This window comes from Sylvia atricapilla, chromosome 28 (genome assembly GCF_009819655.1).
Source record: "Sylvia atricapilla isolate bSylAtr1 chromosome 28, bSylAtr1.pri, whole genome shotgun sequence".
Taxonomy (NCBI): Eukaryota; Metazoa; Chordata; class Aves; order Passeriformes; family Sylviidae; genus Sylvia; species Sylvia atricapilla.
Window position 1 is genome coordinate 2,888,005 of NC_089167.1, and position 15,126 is coordinate 2,903,130.

The 15,126-nt window shown below is 55.9% G+C and overlaps 2 protein-coding genes across 2 annotated transcripts; both read right to left on the bottom strand.

Annotated features, from left to right (window-relative positions):
- Window positions 1-1,042: 1,042 nt before the first annotated feature.
- On the bottom strand, window positions 1,043-6,886 carry LOC136372659 (indoleamine 2,3-dioxygenase 2-like). The gene is made up of 10 exons (XM_066337384.1): window positions 6,770-6,886; window positions 6,175-6,270; window positions 5,521-5,640; window positions 5,199-5,317; window positions 4,866-4,880; window positions 4,357-4,456; window positions 4,050-4,167; window positions 3,909-3,960; window positions 2,042-2,190; window positions 1,043-1,411 (listed from the first exon to the last, which is right to left on the bottom strand). Exons 1-10 carry the CDS (start codon window positions 6,866-6,868, stop codon window positions 1,059-1,061), a joined length of 1,221 nt encoding a protein of 406 aa, XP_066193481.1. The 5' UTR covers window positions 6,869-6,886; the 3' UTR covers window positions 1,043-1,058.
- Window positions 6,887-8,254: 1,368 nt separating this feature from the next.
- Window positions 8,255-14,599, bottom strand: ADAM32 (ADAM metallopeptidase domain 32). The gene is given in 17 exon segments (XM_066337095.1): window positions 8,255-8,414; window positions 8,488-8,590; window positions 8,676-8,756; window positions 9,068-9,251; window positions 9,542-9,650; window positions 10,061-10,259; window positions 10,546-10,635; window positions 10,907-11,084; window positions 11,653-11,789; window positions 11,938-12,019; window positions 12,400-12,566; window positions 13,175-13,246; window positions 13,504-13,609; window positions 13,790-13,954; window positions 14,117-14,193; window positions 14,313-14,391; window positions 14,529-14,599. Coding segments are annotated over 17 exon segments (2,058 nt in total). The 3' UTR covers window positions 8,255-8,256.
- Window positions 14,600-15,126: the final 527 nt, after the last annotated feature.

A 15,126-nucleotide genomic window follows, 5' to 3' on the forward strand; every position in this document is an offset into this window, starting at 1 on the left:
CTGCATCGGCAGGAGGTGGGAGCACAAGCGCTGTGTGCCTTTTCTGTATTTGTTTTCGGTATTTTCTCCCCTTTTGCTACATGCGGTCTTTAGAGGGTTTCTGTGTTGTTTTTCCCCTCCGTGTTTCTCCCGGGGTGTTCGGGGGCCGGTGCAGAGCCCCGGTAACACTCTGATCCCGATGGGTGTGCGGCTCGGCTTCCTTGTTTCATTTTAACGTCATAAACACATAACCGTGTAGAAAAGTATTATCTTAACCCCCTACGATAGTGCTGATAATATTGATTACATGATGTAAATTTACTGATTTTCTAATAGGCGTTATTAGTGAAGTGTTATTACTATACTTACAGCCGGCTTCTTATGTGCTTCAACATATCTTTGTGCAGTTATCTAAGAGACACGTGTCGTTCCAGGATTCTTCTTTTTGTTTAATATATGTTAGGGGATGCCCTCCTCCCCGTCAGAGTCGTGCTGTAGCCAGGCCTTTAGCTCTACCTGGATGAGAAATTTGCCAACAGACCCGGGTGTTATCTGCATCAAAACAAGATTCACACTGCTTTGACTTTATTTTGCCCTCCACCCGCCACTCCCACCCGTGTCCATCTCCCCAGCCCTGCTCCGCTCCTGTGCTCGGGGAGCAGCCAAACGCGGTTTTCTTCCGCCACCTGCTGATGGAGAAGCGCTGCGAGGTGGTGACGGACACAGGGCCCGGCCCCACGGGGGGAATTGTCCCGTGGAACCCACCCGTGCCTGTGCGAGTGCGGCCCCCGCGGGCAAGAAGCGGGGCTCGGAGGGACACAGCTCCTCCCTGGGGCCGGGGACAATGCGCCCATTCAGTGCCACAGGAGGACACTGTGCCCTCCCGGGGCCGGGGGAGGATGCTGAGCTCGCCGTGTGCCTGTGCGGGAGGCAGCAGCACAGTTCTCTCTGAACAGCCCCTGGGGATTCCTCGTGTCCCCAGGGCACAGGGGGAAAGGCTGCTGCCGATGCGAGGGTTTGGATCTTGGCTTGTGCGTTGCAGACAGACACCGAAGCGCCTTGGGCAACCCTCGGGGGAGTCAGGCACTGAGCATCCCCTCCCTGGTGGTGTCCCTGATGCTTTTGAGGAAGGTGAAGATGTGCGAGCCGCCGGTTCCTTTATCCTCCAGGGCAGACGGGGCGGGTCTGGCCCCCGCCTCTGCCCGCCTGGCCCTGGCTTTGGCGGCCGCAGTGGCGATGTACTTGGTGACAATGGTGATGTGGTAGGACCTGAAGTCCGTCAGCGCCGACACGCAGCGATTGAAGGCGAGGCGGAGCCGCGCGTCCCCCGAGCACAGAACGTGCTGCTTCAGGGACGCGGCGCCGCGGATCCGCTCCACAAAGGCTCTGTGCGCCGGGGGCATGTAGTCCCTCATCCTGTGCAGGAAGGCAGCTGTAAGACACCAGCAAAGGAAGGAATAAGTGGATTAAAGGCCCCGAGCTTGTCTAGGAGAGAAGCTGGCCTGGAGCTGTGGTGCTGGGGCAGTTTGCAGGGACCCCTGACAGCCTGCACAGCCTCCTCTGCTCTGCTTCCAACTAAGTGAGAAAGAAAACCCATATTAGGTCAGTGCTCCGTTAGGGCTGGTGCTATCCCTAAAAGGCAGGGTTTAGCCCTGCTCCCAGCCTTTTGGGTTGGGTTTTTTTTTTTTCTAGTAAAGTGGTTTTGCTAATTTCTGGTAAATATTTCTGTTGTGGGCTGGACTAACATGAAGCTTTATGAACGGCCTCTCACTGGCAGGATGCCTGCAACCTCTGCTCCCTCATCTCTGGGCCCATAGAGAACCTCAGCAAAAAGCTGACATGCAAGAGGCCAAATGTGTGCTTCTGTGAATTTATTACAGTGAGGGAGCACCTGCCAGAGCCACATTTATAACCCTGGAACTGGGCAGAGCCTGGTCCCAGCCAGGCTGTGCAAGGATGAGATGGGCCCGTGTCCTCCTGCCTGACAGAGCTGGCACAGTCATCGCTGTGGCTCTTCCCCAGCCCCTCCTTTGCTCTGGAAAAGGAAAAGCTCATCACTCACCAGTGTCCTGCCGGTGGCAGATGCCCAGGAGCTCGTCGAAGGCGTGCAGCACCGTGCTCTGCGCCGCGCTGCCCCCCGAGAACGCCAGCGGCTCCGGGGACACGCCCTCGTAGACCAGCCCGTGGGGCATGGCAGGGTTGTCCTTCCAGCTGGGCAGGAGACACGGCAGTCAGGCAGCGGCCATGGGCCTGTGAGAAGGGACCTTGGGCTGGCAAGATTGAGCAAAACTTTCCTGGCCCAGCCCGTGGATCTCCTCCTCCAACTCAGCCCTGTCAGCTTTCCTCAAACAGGAGATAAGCTTGGAAGTCAAATACTGTGCCAAAGCACGCAATGAGGCCGTGGGTGTAAAGATAAATCCTCAGTTTTCCTTTGCCAGAAGAGCGTTCTCTGGGATCTCCATGCCCTGGTGAGCACCCTGTGGCATGGTGCTGGGACACATTGCCCTGCCTGGCTACACCTCCTGCTCCAGTTCAGGAAGGTTTCTGTAAGCAGAGCTGCCTTAGGTATGCAGGAGGGGAGGGGACACTTGTCTGGGCAATAGTGGCACTTTACATCAATTCCTTGGGTGCCAGTGGCTGTTTGGAGAAGCAGGTAGTCACCCAAACACTCAGCTCTGAGCCCCTGAAGCTTGGATTTTCGTTTGTTCTAGTTACTCAAGGTGAAGTCTTTTTTTAAAGGCATTTAAAAGATAAATAGAGGCCAGGCCAGCCTGCCTCTAATTTATCTCTGCAGATAACGAGTCAAGGCTGGGATTTCCTCCCTCTGAAGCTGCTGGTCCTGGGCAGGTCAGGAGCCAGCAGAGCTGGTGCCTCCCACACACCCCCTGAAGTCAGACCCTGGCAGCCCCCCTTGTGCTGAAATGGAGAAGTGCTCACACCCAAATGGAGACAGAAGTTACGATTTCAGGGAGATAAAATGCCTGGCACAAAAATATCTGTTGACTTTTAGCAGAATGCACCATTCCATGGGGCTTTTAGTGCTGCCTGCAGCGTCTGTTGGGCTACAGGAACAGATTTTACACAAACTGCAGAGAAAATAGATTCATTATCCAGAATACCAGAATATTTTTAGTTGTCCCAGGATTGTATTTATAGTAACCTCTACTAGCGGGAAGTTCTTAGAAGGGAATTTGCAAGGCTTGTTTTTCCAAGCTGATGGCCATCGAGACAAGGTCAGCTTGGATAAAAAATGAGAGAAATTTAATCACGATGCATGGAGCCTTCTACTTGGGAATGCTGAGATATGATGGAGAGAAATAAAAATAGAACCCCCTGAGAAGCCTGGGCTGCAGCCCCATGGGGATGCTGAGGGATGGTGAATGAGCCATGCTGGGCTCTTGGGGCCCTCCTCTGCCTTGCCCAAACGGTGTTTTCAGTACTGGGTGGGATTTTCTTTTTTTTTCTCTGTTACAGAATTGTAACAGAGCAGCAGCAAGAGGATTTTTACGGGTGTTTCCTTAACTCGCAGTGGGAAGAGCCTCCACTCAGCTTGGCAGCTGTGTACACAGTGTGGAAGTAAAGAGAAATTCCTCTTCTGTCAAAACTGTTCAGCCAAGAGCAGGAAAGATTCACTTGTGCACAGTTTTGGCTGTTGTCAGGGCTGAGCTGAAGAGTGGGATGGAGAGAAGCTGGAGGGAGCAGACCCCAGCCCTTGGCCACAGTCCATGCCCAACTGATCCAGTGCCTAGGAATTCCTGAGGGACAGGATCATGATGCTCCAGGGAGCATCACTGCCAGACACAATGCTGGTTCCTACCCTGGGGAACTCCATATCCCATCTAGGCTGCCCCTTCCCTGCAGATTCCCAGCTCCCCCCAGCCCTGGGAGCTGCCAGCACAGTGGCTCTGAAGGGAACAGGCTGCACTTACCCAGAGAGAAAGATCCGGATCACGGAGTAGAAGACTTCTGGATCCACATAGTCTAGGAGGAAGTGAACCGGATCAGAGGTGATGGGCAGTCACAGCAGTGTGTGTGCTGAGCTGCAGCATGCCCAGGCACCATGCTCTCACCGTGCATCCTCCTCAGTGCCGTGCTCATGGCCTCGATGGCCCCTGCCAGCTCCTCCAGGGCTCTGTGCAGGGTGTCCCCATCACCCTGCAGGATGGCCCCAAGGGCCTGGCTGATCGCCTGTGAGAGGAGGAGGGAGTCACAAAGGGCAAGGATGTCTGTGTACAGTGGCTCTGGACATTTGCTGCCACCCAGGCCAGCTCTGCCCCTTCCCCAGGCCAGGCTCAGGGGACAGGAACACCTTGTGGGTGCACCTCAGCACTTTGCAGTGCAGGAAAGCAAAGAGCCCTGACACACAGCAGTACCCACCTTAATGCCAGGCACAGCTGCCTTCTCAACAAGCAGGGTGACAAGGATGAAGCCCCGCAGGCTCTCTCCCCCAGGCAGTGTGATGATTGTGTCCAGGTTCCTACACAAAGGGGCCAAGGATTGGGGGTGGTAGCTCAGGATTTCCCTACTCACTGTGGGACCCACGGAGCCCTTGGAACAAAACCACCCCAGGCTCCAGAGCCTCTTACCTGCCCCCTGTGCAGAGAGGAGGTGGCACAGAGTGAAAGGAGAGCAGGATTGCTCTGGTTTAGGGGCTCTGCCATGCTCCCCATGCCCTCCCCCTGCCCTGTGGCCACTGTGTCTCTGCAGCCAGGGCAGCCAGTGGCTCTGCCACAGTCCCTTTGCTGTCATCACAGTGGCACTTGTGTGACAAACACTGTTCTTGTGTGCACACATCAAGAGAGGTTCAGCCCAAGAAGTGCTGGAGAGCTGAGCCAATCCAAACAAAATCAACACTGTTAGAAAATAAATGAGCATTAACTACTTACTCAATTTCCAGAGGCCTGAAGGCATTTCAGTTATGGCCAACAAATGCACAAGAACAGGAGAGAGAGAGAGAGAAAGAGAGAGAGTTATTATAAATTGTTCTAGTGATGGTCTGTGTTCTGCAGGGAACAGAGGAGCTGTCCCCAGGGGCTGCTCCCAGAGACCCCCATGTCCCCACAGCAGTCCTGTCCACACCCATGAGGCCGACCCCAGCCAAGGTGGGAGTCAAAGGGTTTTGGAGCAGTTTGGGGACAGTCTGTCCCCAACACCTGCTCACCACTGCTGCCCAACCGCAGGGAGAACCGCGCTCCATCCGCTGGCATTTGCCCGTTTACCCGTGGGGGTCCTTCCTCCTCCAGTTGGCCAACACAAAATCTGCATGGCTGAGGATGGGTGGGAGGCCCAGGGCCTGTGACACCTCCCAGTAGGGGACAGCGAGATTTCGGGGCAGGACCTGAGTGGCACAAAGCACAGGGGAAGAGGAGGATGGTGTCAGGCTGCAGAAAGGTGCCTGTCTGCAGGCAGCAGCCAGACAGGAGGGGGCACGCTCCTGCAGCCACAGGAAAGGGGCTTTGCTCCCATGGGATAAGGTCCAAGGGAGCAGCACCAGCTCCCAGGCCCCAAGGAGCAGGTAAACCTGCTTTACCTTGCCTTTACCTGCACGGTGCCCTCCTCGCCCTCCTGCCAGATGTAGCCCATGGTGATGAAGCTGAGTGCCAGGTGTGCCAAGTGCAGCTGCTCACGTCCTCGGAGGTGCTGGGTGCTCAGCTGTGGCATCTGCCAGGGAAACCCTTGGGAGCCAGGAGCAGAGCCAGCAATGCCAAGGCTCCCTGTCCCACCAGCCAGGGGAACCCTCCTAGGGCTTGTCCCCTGCCTTTAAGCCTTCCTTCCCACTCACTCTGCAGGATTTGCTCCTGCTGCACTGTTACTGGTTTGTGAGTTATCCATGGGGCTTTCCTCAAAAAGGAATCCCTCCTCCTGGTGCCGGGATGCCCAAGGGAGCAGCTGATCCCTGTGTGTGCCCAAAGGTCGAGCCTGACTGGAAGCTGATGCTCCTTTGGCAGGGAGCGTGGCTGGGATGAGACATGGCTCTTGTGACACCTGGACGGGCCCTGCTCCAGCCCTTGCTGGCTGCTGAGCACTTGGATCTAGTTATTCCTGTGCCAGTGTTAAGACTTTGCTGTCACCTGGTGTCAGTCCTGGCTCAGCACACACATCCATGCTGCTGGGTTGCTTTTTGCACGTTTTAGACGCTGCTGTGTCAGACCGAGGTTTGAGAGAGCTCTGGAGGCAGGAAGGAGAACACCATACCTGGTGAACACGTGAGCGGAGCTGGTGGCTCATGATCAGCTGGGGCAGTTCATGGGCGATGTCCATCCAGGGGCTGTAGGGCTCTGGCAGCTCCGTCTTGGTGAAAAGAGGCAGAGGGAGGGCTGTGAATGTGCCCGGGCTCCCAGCACCCACCCAGCCTCGCACACCACTGCTGATGGCTTGTGTCTGGCTCCCCCTCCTGTAAGATGAGCCTGTGTGGTCACAAATTCATGGATGAGGACAATCTGTCCATCCCCACCCACTCCCACTGTGGAGCCAGGCCAGTAATAAACAGCCCCACTTTGGGCACAGCAGATCTGCCCTTCCTGGGCACCCCAAAATCCTGTAGAGCCAAGGCCAGTGTGTAAATTGGCAGAGCTCCTTCACCTCTCCTCTGTGCTGTCATTTTAAAGGGTAGGGGCTTGTCCTATGAAACTGCCTGTGCCAAAAGAGCACCTGCCTTCCTCATTGTTCTTTGTAAAGTGTTTTAGCAAAATGCTAAATCAAAGCTCCCCCAGAAGGCTGCTCACCAACCCCTCTGTTTTCCTGCCTGCCCTCCGTGGCGTGCGGATGGGGAGGCAGAGCCGGCTCCTACCAGAGGATCGGGAAGCAGGAAGCCAAACTCCTCGGAGACCTGAAACCTGGCCAGTGCCAGAGGCAGTGGGGGCTCCTCGGTGTCCTCGCTGGCCTCCATTGCTGGCTGCTGCCTGTGGCTCTGGCCTGGCCACCCCCTGGCCCTGTGTGCTGAGCCAGCAGCAGTACCTTGTCCTGGGGGTCGGGCCGGGCTGCCCAATGGCCAGAGGGGCTGAGCAAACACGGCTAAAGGTTGCTGATAAGGCTTTGTCGTGGAGCAAACCTTAAACTCTGTCCCCATGTGGGCATCCACCCTTGGGAAGGCTTTGTGGGACCTGTCTCTGGGGCTGTGGGCTGACCCCTCTCAGGACCACCCTGAAGGGCTGCCAGGCTCCTGCGGGATGGGAGGGGGCCTGGGGCAGCAGCTCAGATACACTGCTTCTGCAACTGGGGATCCCCAGCATCCTGGCAATGCCAAACCTGTGAGCAGTGGGCTGCTGACCTGATTGTGGCAGGCAGGAGCCAGCCTCCCAGCCTGGAGGTGGCCAAAGCTGGCACCTGGCCAGACATGCACCAAACACAGTGGATCCTGCTGTGTTCCTCATAGTGCTGGGGGTCACTGGGGCTGCCAGTGGGCTCCCACCACCAAGATGGGGTCAGCAGGATGCTCTGAGCAGGGCCTTCCCAAACAGCAGCTTTCTGGGGAAAGAACAGCCCTGTGAGTGCTGCCTGTGCAGACAGGGGCTGGGCCCAGGGGCACTGTGAGTGCACGGGAAGGGAAGGGCCAGGCTCCAAACAGCAGGATTGACATCTCCGTGGGTCACAGGTCTAAGGGCACCGCAGGAAACACGTTTCACATACAAAACAGAAGTGACACTCTCACAGTCAGCACCACAGCCACCACACACCAGCTCTGAGAAGGGGGACCAGGAGCCACACACATCCACAGTCACACAGGAGAGGTCCAGTTCAGAGGCACCGGAGCACCTCAGCACCCTGCTGAACAGTCAGTCCCCAACATCAGGCAGCTTCACAGCCCTCACCTCTGGGCAAATCCCAACCACCACCATGTGCCCACAGAGAAAAAGGAACAGTCTCAGCAGCTGTGGCCCCAAGAGCAGGGTTAACTCTGACAAAAACCACACCTATGTAGGTATAATACTGTGGGGCACTGGCATTGACACCAGCTTTGCCCAACACCTTTAATTAGTGCCCATGGTGCTCCTCCAGAGCTGGCTCTGGCATCGGGTCTGTGTCTGTCTTCATCTCCAGCTTTACATCTATCTGCAGCTCTGAGTCTGCCTCCAGATTTTGCTCCAGGTCTGGTTCCAGCTCCCTGCCCATGTTCTGGCTGTGGGGGGACCTACAAGTGGTGCCTTGATCCTGACTTGACTCAGGGAGTGCCTCAGCCTGAGGTCACCCCAGCCCTGGGTAGTGTCCCCATAGGAATCCCTCCCCAGGGATCCCCTCAGCCCTCCAGGGGAAGAGTGCAGCCCTCTCCCCCAGGACTCACCCCTCGGCGCCCGGCGGCTGCTCCCTGCGGCACTGCCCCAGCACCTGCTGCCGCCACAGGACGAGCCCCAGGGCCGCGGTGAGGACGAGCAGGATGAAGCTGGAGCCCAGCACCAGCCAGGCCATCTCCCCATGGTCCAGGGCTCGCTGCAGGCCTGGCAGGACACGGGCTGGCTGGGCACGGGGCACTGCCAGCGCTGCCAGCTGCCCTGCGGCTCCCGCACTCACCTGCCGCTGTCGTCTTGCGGCGCCACCGGCGCGATGCCCTCCTCCCGCAGTCCGGGGGCTGCCAGCCCGAGTAGCAGGAGCAGCTGCCCTTGTTGTTGCACACCTGGAAGGGCCAGGGGACGGCGTACAGATGTGCAGTGACCTCCCCAAGGGCTGCCCCCACCAGCCCAGCACCCCGCGGGACTCACGCCGTGGCCGTGGCAGTTTGCTTTGCTGTCACACTTGGATCCCAGCACCGAGAGGGGGTGACACGTGTTGTTTATACACACCTGGGAAAAAGCATGGCAGCTCCAGCCCAGCACTGCCTCACCCAGACAGCGCTCACCACATCAGGCTATGGCCCAAAGGGAAAGGAAAACACGCTATTTTAAAAACTAAAAGACAAAGAGGCCACAGTTCTGCCCTGGAGCCAGGTCATGCTTAGTGCTCACACCCCACCAAACCTTTAATGCAACATTTGCAACTTTTTACAGTGCTTCTAAATATCGAGCACACTGCTGCAACCAACAAGTTTCTATGATCGTGTTAATATCTGCAGTTTCTATCTGTCGTTTCAGATGATTGCAAAATATTTTCTTACCCTTCCAGAGCCACACTTTGTCCCCGGAGGAACCAGAAGTGGATCCAGCCATGCTGCCACATGCAGGTAGTTCAGAGAGACACACAAGTGCTGCCGCACTCGGGCGTAAATCACGGCAGCGGTGCCTGACAAGAAGGGCTTGAGGGAAGGGTATGTGCAGACCAACTTCCCACACCTGAGGTCCCTGGAAAGCCAATTTGCACAGGGTGTGTGTCAAACACACACTGACACTGCCCGATGAACACTGGCACATTACACAGCACGGTCTGGTGAGAAAACATCAGCAGGACTGGGAAGTCCAAGGGAGGAGCTGTGACATAAGGAGAGACACCGTATCGAGGGGAACACACACACACACACAGAGGTATTTATTGCTTCACAAATCTGACCATAAACTGGAGTCTCGACCCTTCTCTCCACTGTCCAATCCCAATTAAACATGGATTTTAGCAGAGCCCGTGCCCCCCAGCGTACCTCCAAGCACACATGCTGTACTTGTGTTTGTTCCTGAACCCGCAGTGGCCAAACCTGTCCCTCTGGCCGTTGATCTCCTCATAGCACACCACGGGAGCATTCCTCGAATCTACAGTTTAGCGATAATATTTGGTACAGTTCAAAGGAACACAAAGGGACATATTATGGCATCTAATAACTTCATTTTTCATTATTTGATTAAAGAAAACATACCTATCCGTGCCCAAACCCCCAGCAGTCCTAAACCTCAGAAATCAGCAAGGGGAGTAGCAAATGGGGAAGTTCTCTGATTGAGTTTGCCCACAGAAAATTGCTTTTTGTTCTTTTCCGTTGTTATCCGTGAAGCACTGGGGAACTCTGTTACCCAGAGCCAAAACAAAGCTTGAAATGCTCTCCTGAAGCTGTGCCTTCTCTCCAGGTGCCCCGCTCTCACCCGAGACTGATGCATTGAAGCGTTCAGGTACAAACTGAGCATCCTGACGGCTGTGGCCACCCCTGCCCCTGAGCAGAGCCCGTTACCTCTCCCGTAGATCCGCTTGCAGTGCAGCTCCGAGGACTGGCAGCGCCCGCGGTAGCAGTATCCCGTGCCCTGCCCGCAGTCCTGCCCGTCCTGCACGTACTCATCCGGGGGACAGGTGGCAGAGGAGCCGCTGCACACCTCGGGCAGGTCACACTGGGCATCGGTGGCCGGGCGGCACATGGTGTTCCTCTTCATCAGCTGGAGAGGAGGAGGAGCTCTGCAGCCTGCCAGCCCGAGGCCACACAACCCCTCCTCCCTCAGGGTCCCCCTTTGAGGCCCTCAGGTGACCACACACGAGTGACGCTGCCTGTGACAGTCTCCCAGTAATATTCCCACCCAGAGGTTCCCAAGAGCTGAGCTGGGAAGCCCAACCCCAGGAAACTTTCCTGTTGTACAACAGCAAGTCCGGGGACTCAACACGGGAACGTACTATTCGTCCAAAAATAAATAATGATTTGGGGATAATGGTAAAAATGTGCCTTACCTGACAATTTCTACAACATAATCCGGAGGCACATTTGGCTCTTGGCTTCAGTCTGCACTTGTTAGTGCAGCACCTGTCCTGCAGGCATTCCTGGGGACAAACCCATGTTGTTTGGTTCTGTTGTACCATCGAGCTTCTCCTCCTCCTCCTCTCCCCATATTACTTGAGCAATATCGAGCAGAACCAAACGGGCCGAGCCGCCACCACCAGATCGATACCGCACAGAAACAATCTCAAACCCAGCAGGAGGCTCCCTGCGCTGCTCCCTGCTGCAGTGGGGCTCCTGTCTCCAGGGTTTGTTACTCCCCACTCCCCCAGCAGCACAACTGCAGGGATTTATAGCCGTGGCCACGGGCCCCACCTGTGCTGTGCCGCAGTCGCACTGCTCGCCCGGCTCCACCACGCGGTTACCGCACACGGCGCCGCTCCGCCGGGACAGCCGGGGGCTGCCAAAGAGACACGAGCCTCTGCCCTGCTTCAGGAAGGTCTCAAAGTCCCTGATGCTGCAGTTACTGAAGGCTTTTGCCCCACTGAAATGGCTAAAATAGAGCAATTAATCAGTTTATATGTTACACGTTCACCGCCGCCACTCTCTCCCCCCAAAGCTCTGCAGGTCAGGGGCTGGCCCAGACAATGGCACAGGGGTCTATTAATTCACCTGAGCTACAGCTCATTATTAACAGATTGAAAAACATTCTGAAGTACCCTCATTATAGAGAGCAAATGTCTCTTTTGTCAAATTAAGCAGTAAATTGCTATTTAATTAATTTTTTTTTTTCTTCTTAGAGGAATAAAACCAGGTATTTCTTCACTGAAATAGTGGTCAGGGAGGTGGTGGAATCCCCATCCCTGGAGGTGTTCAAGAAATGACTGACAGTGTTCTGGTGCAGTTTGACAAGGTGGTGACTGGTCAAGGGTTGGGCTCAATGGTCCTGGAGCCTTTTCCAACCCGAGTGATTCCATGGGTCTGATCCGTTGCACTTTTTGCAATGGAATGACACTTGCAGAGGACACCTCTGACAAGGGAACATCACGCAACCATCCCTATCCCCCAGCAGACGTGGCCCAGCCCCAGGACAGGGACACAGCAGCCCCAGGGACACTCACAGAGCCTCAGGGCTCATGATGCAGACCCGCCCAGGGCAGCTGCAGCCTCGGGAGCCGTCGGAGCTCATGCCCAGGCTGTGGCCCAGCACCTGCGCCAGGAGGACGGAGAAGGACTCCAGGGTCACGTTCCCGTGGTACTGGAGGGAGGAGAGGGCACAGCTGAGATCCCTGCTCTGCACACAGATCCTCCCACAGGCTCCCAACCCATCCCTGTTCCTGCTGCCACGGCAGAGTAACAGCCGTGGGGGCTGGTGAGGGACAGCCAGGGGACAGGGGACACCATACCAGGGCCACCGTGGCAGCAGCAGCTCTCTGACATGCCTCTCCTGGAGCTGCTGCACCCGTGAGTGCTCCTTGGTCCCTGTACCTGGAACAGAGCTGTGGTCACTGCTGGTCCCAGGGACACCCTCTCGCTGTGGTACCTGGGGAGTGCTGGGTCTGTACAGCCCAAGTCCCCTTGGTGTCCCCAACTGTTCTGCTGTCCCCAGGGGAGCTGGGGCAGGGTCTGCCTGGTGCTGGGCACTGCCACCATTCCCACCTCCTTCCTTGCCTGGGTGGAGGGCAAGGGATGGATGGCACCATTGCAGCTGCTGCATTGCCAGGAGGAATGTCTTGGATAAAAATACTTCAAGAATATTACAGATTTTTAAAAAAGCATTTGTCAAAAGAATCCTTTCTATTTCAATTTACATTGGTTTGACTGATTGCTACCACAGAACCTTTAACACTAATGAACCTTTATCTTACCCTAAGAGAGAAGCGATGTTGTGTGCCTGTGGCTCCAGAGACAACAGTTTCCACTGTAAAAATCGCTGTAGAAGGTCATCTGTGTCCCCTGCTGTCGATATTTTATCCCCCTCTGCCCACAGCTCCAGGGAGGACAGCACAATGGTGACATTAAGGGGATTGAACATCTGAAAGTATGAGAGAGGAAACATCTCTGGCACCTTCCCTCCATGCAGTCACTACTCTGCACACAGCAAATAAAAGTGAATTGCTGCTGTCAGTGCCTCCATGACATCTGTAGCCAAAAAGAATGAACACACCTAAAGAATGAAGAGATACAGCAAGAGGCCTGAGCCAAAGTCCAATAACCTCATAAGGAGTGTTAGGGGGTTTGGGGAAGAACTTTTCATTACACAAGTGAACCTTGAGGCCACCAGGGGAGTAAAGAAGGACTGGAAGTTGATTACAAGCACGTGACAGAAAGCAGGTGAATTGGATAGTGAGAGCAGGGATCTGCTGCACAGAGAGGGAAGCAACCCAGGAGTCCCCAAAGTGCAGGGGTTTGGCTGCCCTAAGGCAAAGGGCCTGTTTATCTGTGCACCTGCACAAGACACGGCCATCCCACCAGAAAGATGTTCTTTTGTGGCAGACTGACATGTCCAGAGGAAAAACCTTCTCAGGAAACATGGAATTTTTTACCTCCTAAAACCTCAAAGCAGCTAGGTGGCCACTGCTAACATCAACATCCCCTTCATCCCCCATCTCACTGCAGTACAAACCAGACTTAAGAACTCACATTGTTGATTAAATTGAAGGCCTGGATTATCTTCTGTGTCACAGTATTCGGGTCTGATCCCATATAGTTGTACTGAAAAATAACCCAAAAGGACACAAGGGCGGACAAGGTGTTTACCAGGGTGAAGCAGGACAATGTTGGAACACTGAAATTATTCCCAACACTGAGCCATGAGCTAAAACTCATGTCCCTTCTTTTCTAAAAAACCTACAGAAAGTGTAACTTTTCAAAACGGAAAACAAATCCGTGTAAAAGGAGGGAACTGTTACCATTTCCATGCTCACAGAAGTCAGGCAAAGGCAAGGAAAAAGGAGCTGGCGTGGACTTACCAAAGCCTTGTCCAAAACCACGTACACTGTGAGGTACTTGGGAGACTGTGCAGCGGCTGAGAGGGGCTAAAAGAGAAAATGGGCTTCAAAGTACAGATTCTGCATTCTCTGGCTGCCTCACTGCTGCTGTTGGCTGTGCTTCTCGAGTGTCCCTTCAAAGCTTGTGTCCAAGTGTCTGGCCAAAAGCTTCCAGCAGAACCAGAGCCCTCCTCACAGGACAGGGACGCCCGCAGCGCTGTGAGAACAGGCAGCACTCACCTCATCATCCCCGTGGGCTGTGTCCAACACCTCCCAGGCTGCCAGCCCGCCCTGCCCTCCCTCGGGGGGGCTCTGGGCTGGGGGAGCCGCTGCCTTCTGCTCCTCACTCACTCGGTACAACACGTGCTGGGAGGCAGGGGAGTAGCCCAGGGGCTGGATCCCGTAACTCACGTTCTCAAACTGCAGCAAGCCCCTGCCAAGGCACCGGCACCAGCCGCTTGCCCCTGGGCACTGGGACAGCTGCCCCAGCACCAGCTGCCGCAGGCCAGGCTGCCAGGGAAGCCCTGGCCCCTGTGGCAAAGGCCTGGCAAGTGGCCACGGGGAGGGTGGCACAGGGACAGGGCTGGTGCTTTACCTGAGCCCCGAGCAGGTGTTGAGGGTCACTGCCGAGCTGGGGAAGCCATCGATGTACCCCCAGTAGTGGCATCCTCCCTGTGACATGAGAGAGGACAGGGAGCCCATTCATGGCTGGGAAGGAGGTCCCCTCACCCAGCAGCTGCCTTGGGCAGAGCCACTTGGAGCACGAACAGCCCAAAGCAAGGCCAGGTTACCTCAATGTGGGCAGAATCAGAGTGCAAAGATCCCTGCTCGCTGGACATGTAAGTCTGGAAATCATCAGATAAAAAGGCACTACGAGAGAGAGGCGCAAAGTGAGGTACTTACAACAGCATCCATTACCCAGAGCTTCTCAGGCTTCTGGCAGGTCCTGCAGCCACCAGGGAACAGGGCAGCTACTGCCAGTGAGGGCAAGGTCATGGCCAACTCACTGCTGCTGCAGGTGGATGGTGTATGGCCTCCCCTCAATCCTCAGGATGTAGGACACTGCATCCTTGTGCATACAGAAAAGCAGAGAAGGGGAGAATTGGGAACAGGGAGTTGGAAACAGCACGATCCGAGTGAGTCCTGCTGTGGCCACCAAAGGGGGAGCACAGAGTGGGTGCAGCCATCATGGTGCTGGCAGCTCTGCTGTGGTGATGTTACAGCTTCACCACATCTGTACTCCCCCAGCCCTCTTCTGCAGCTGAAGACTTCACTTTCCCTCCCTTCTCCCAGCCTCCCCAGAGCCCCCAGCACCGTGCCTGCTTCAGCCCCGCCACTCCTTCTGCATCTGCCCCCAGCTGCTGCGGGACTGTGATCTGAGACCAAACCCGCCCACCCACAGGGGACAGAGACCCCCATGGCTGAGCCCAGTCCCGGTGGGTGGGAGGGTCAGGGGGGCCCTGCCCAGCCTCCTGCAGCAGCTCCAGGAGCAGCAGGAGCAGCAGTGGTGGCATTGCACAAAGTGGTCCCATGGCTGGCCGGTAATCCTCCACCAGTAACGGCCCCACAGCCCAGCAGTAACTGCCCCCAGGTAACAGCCCCACC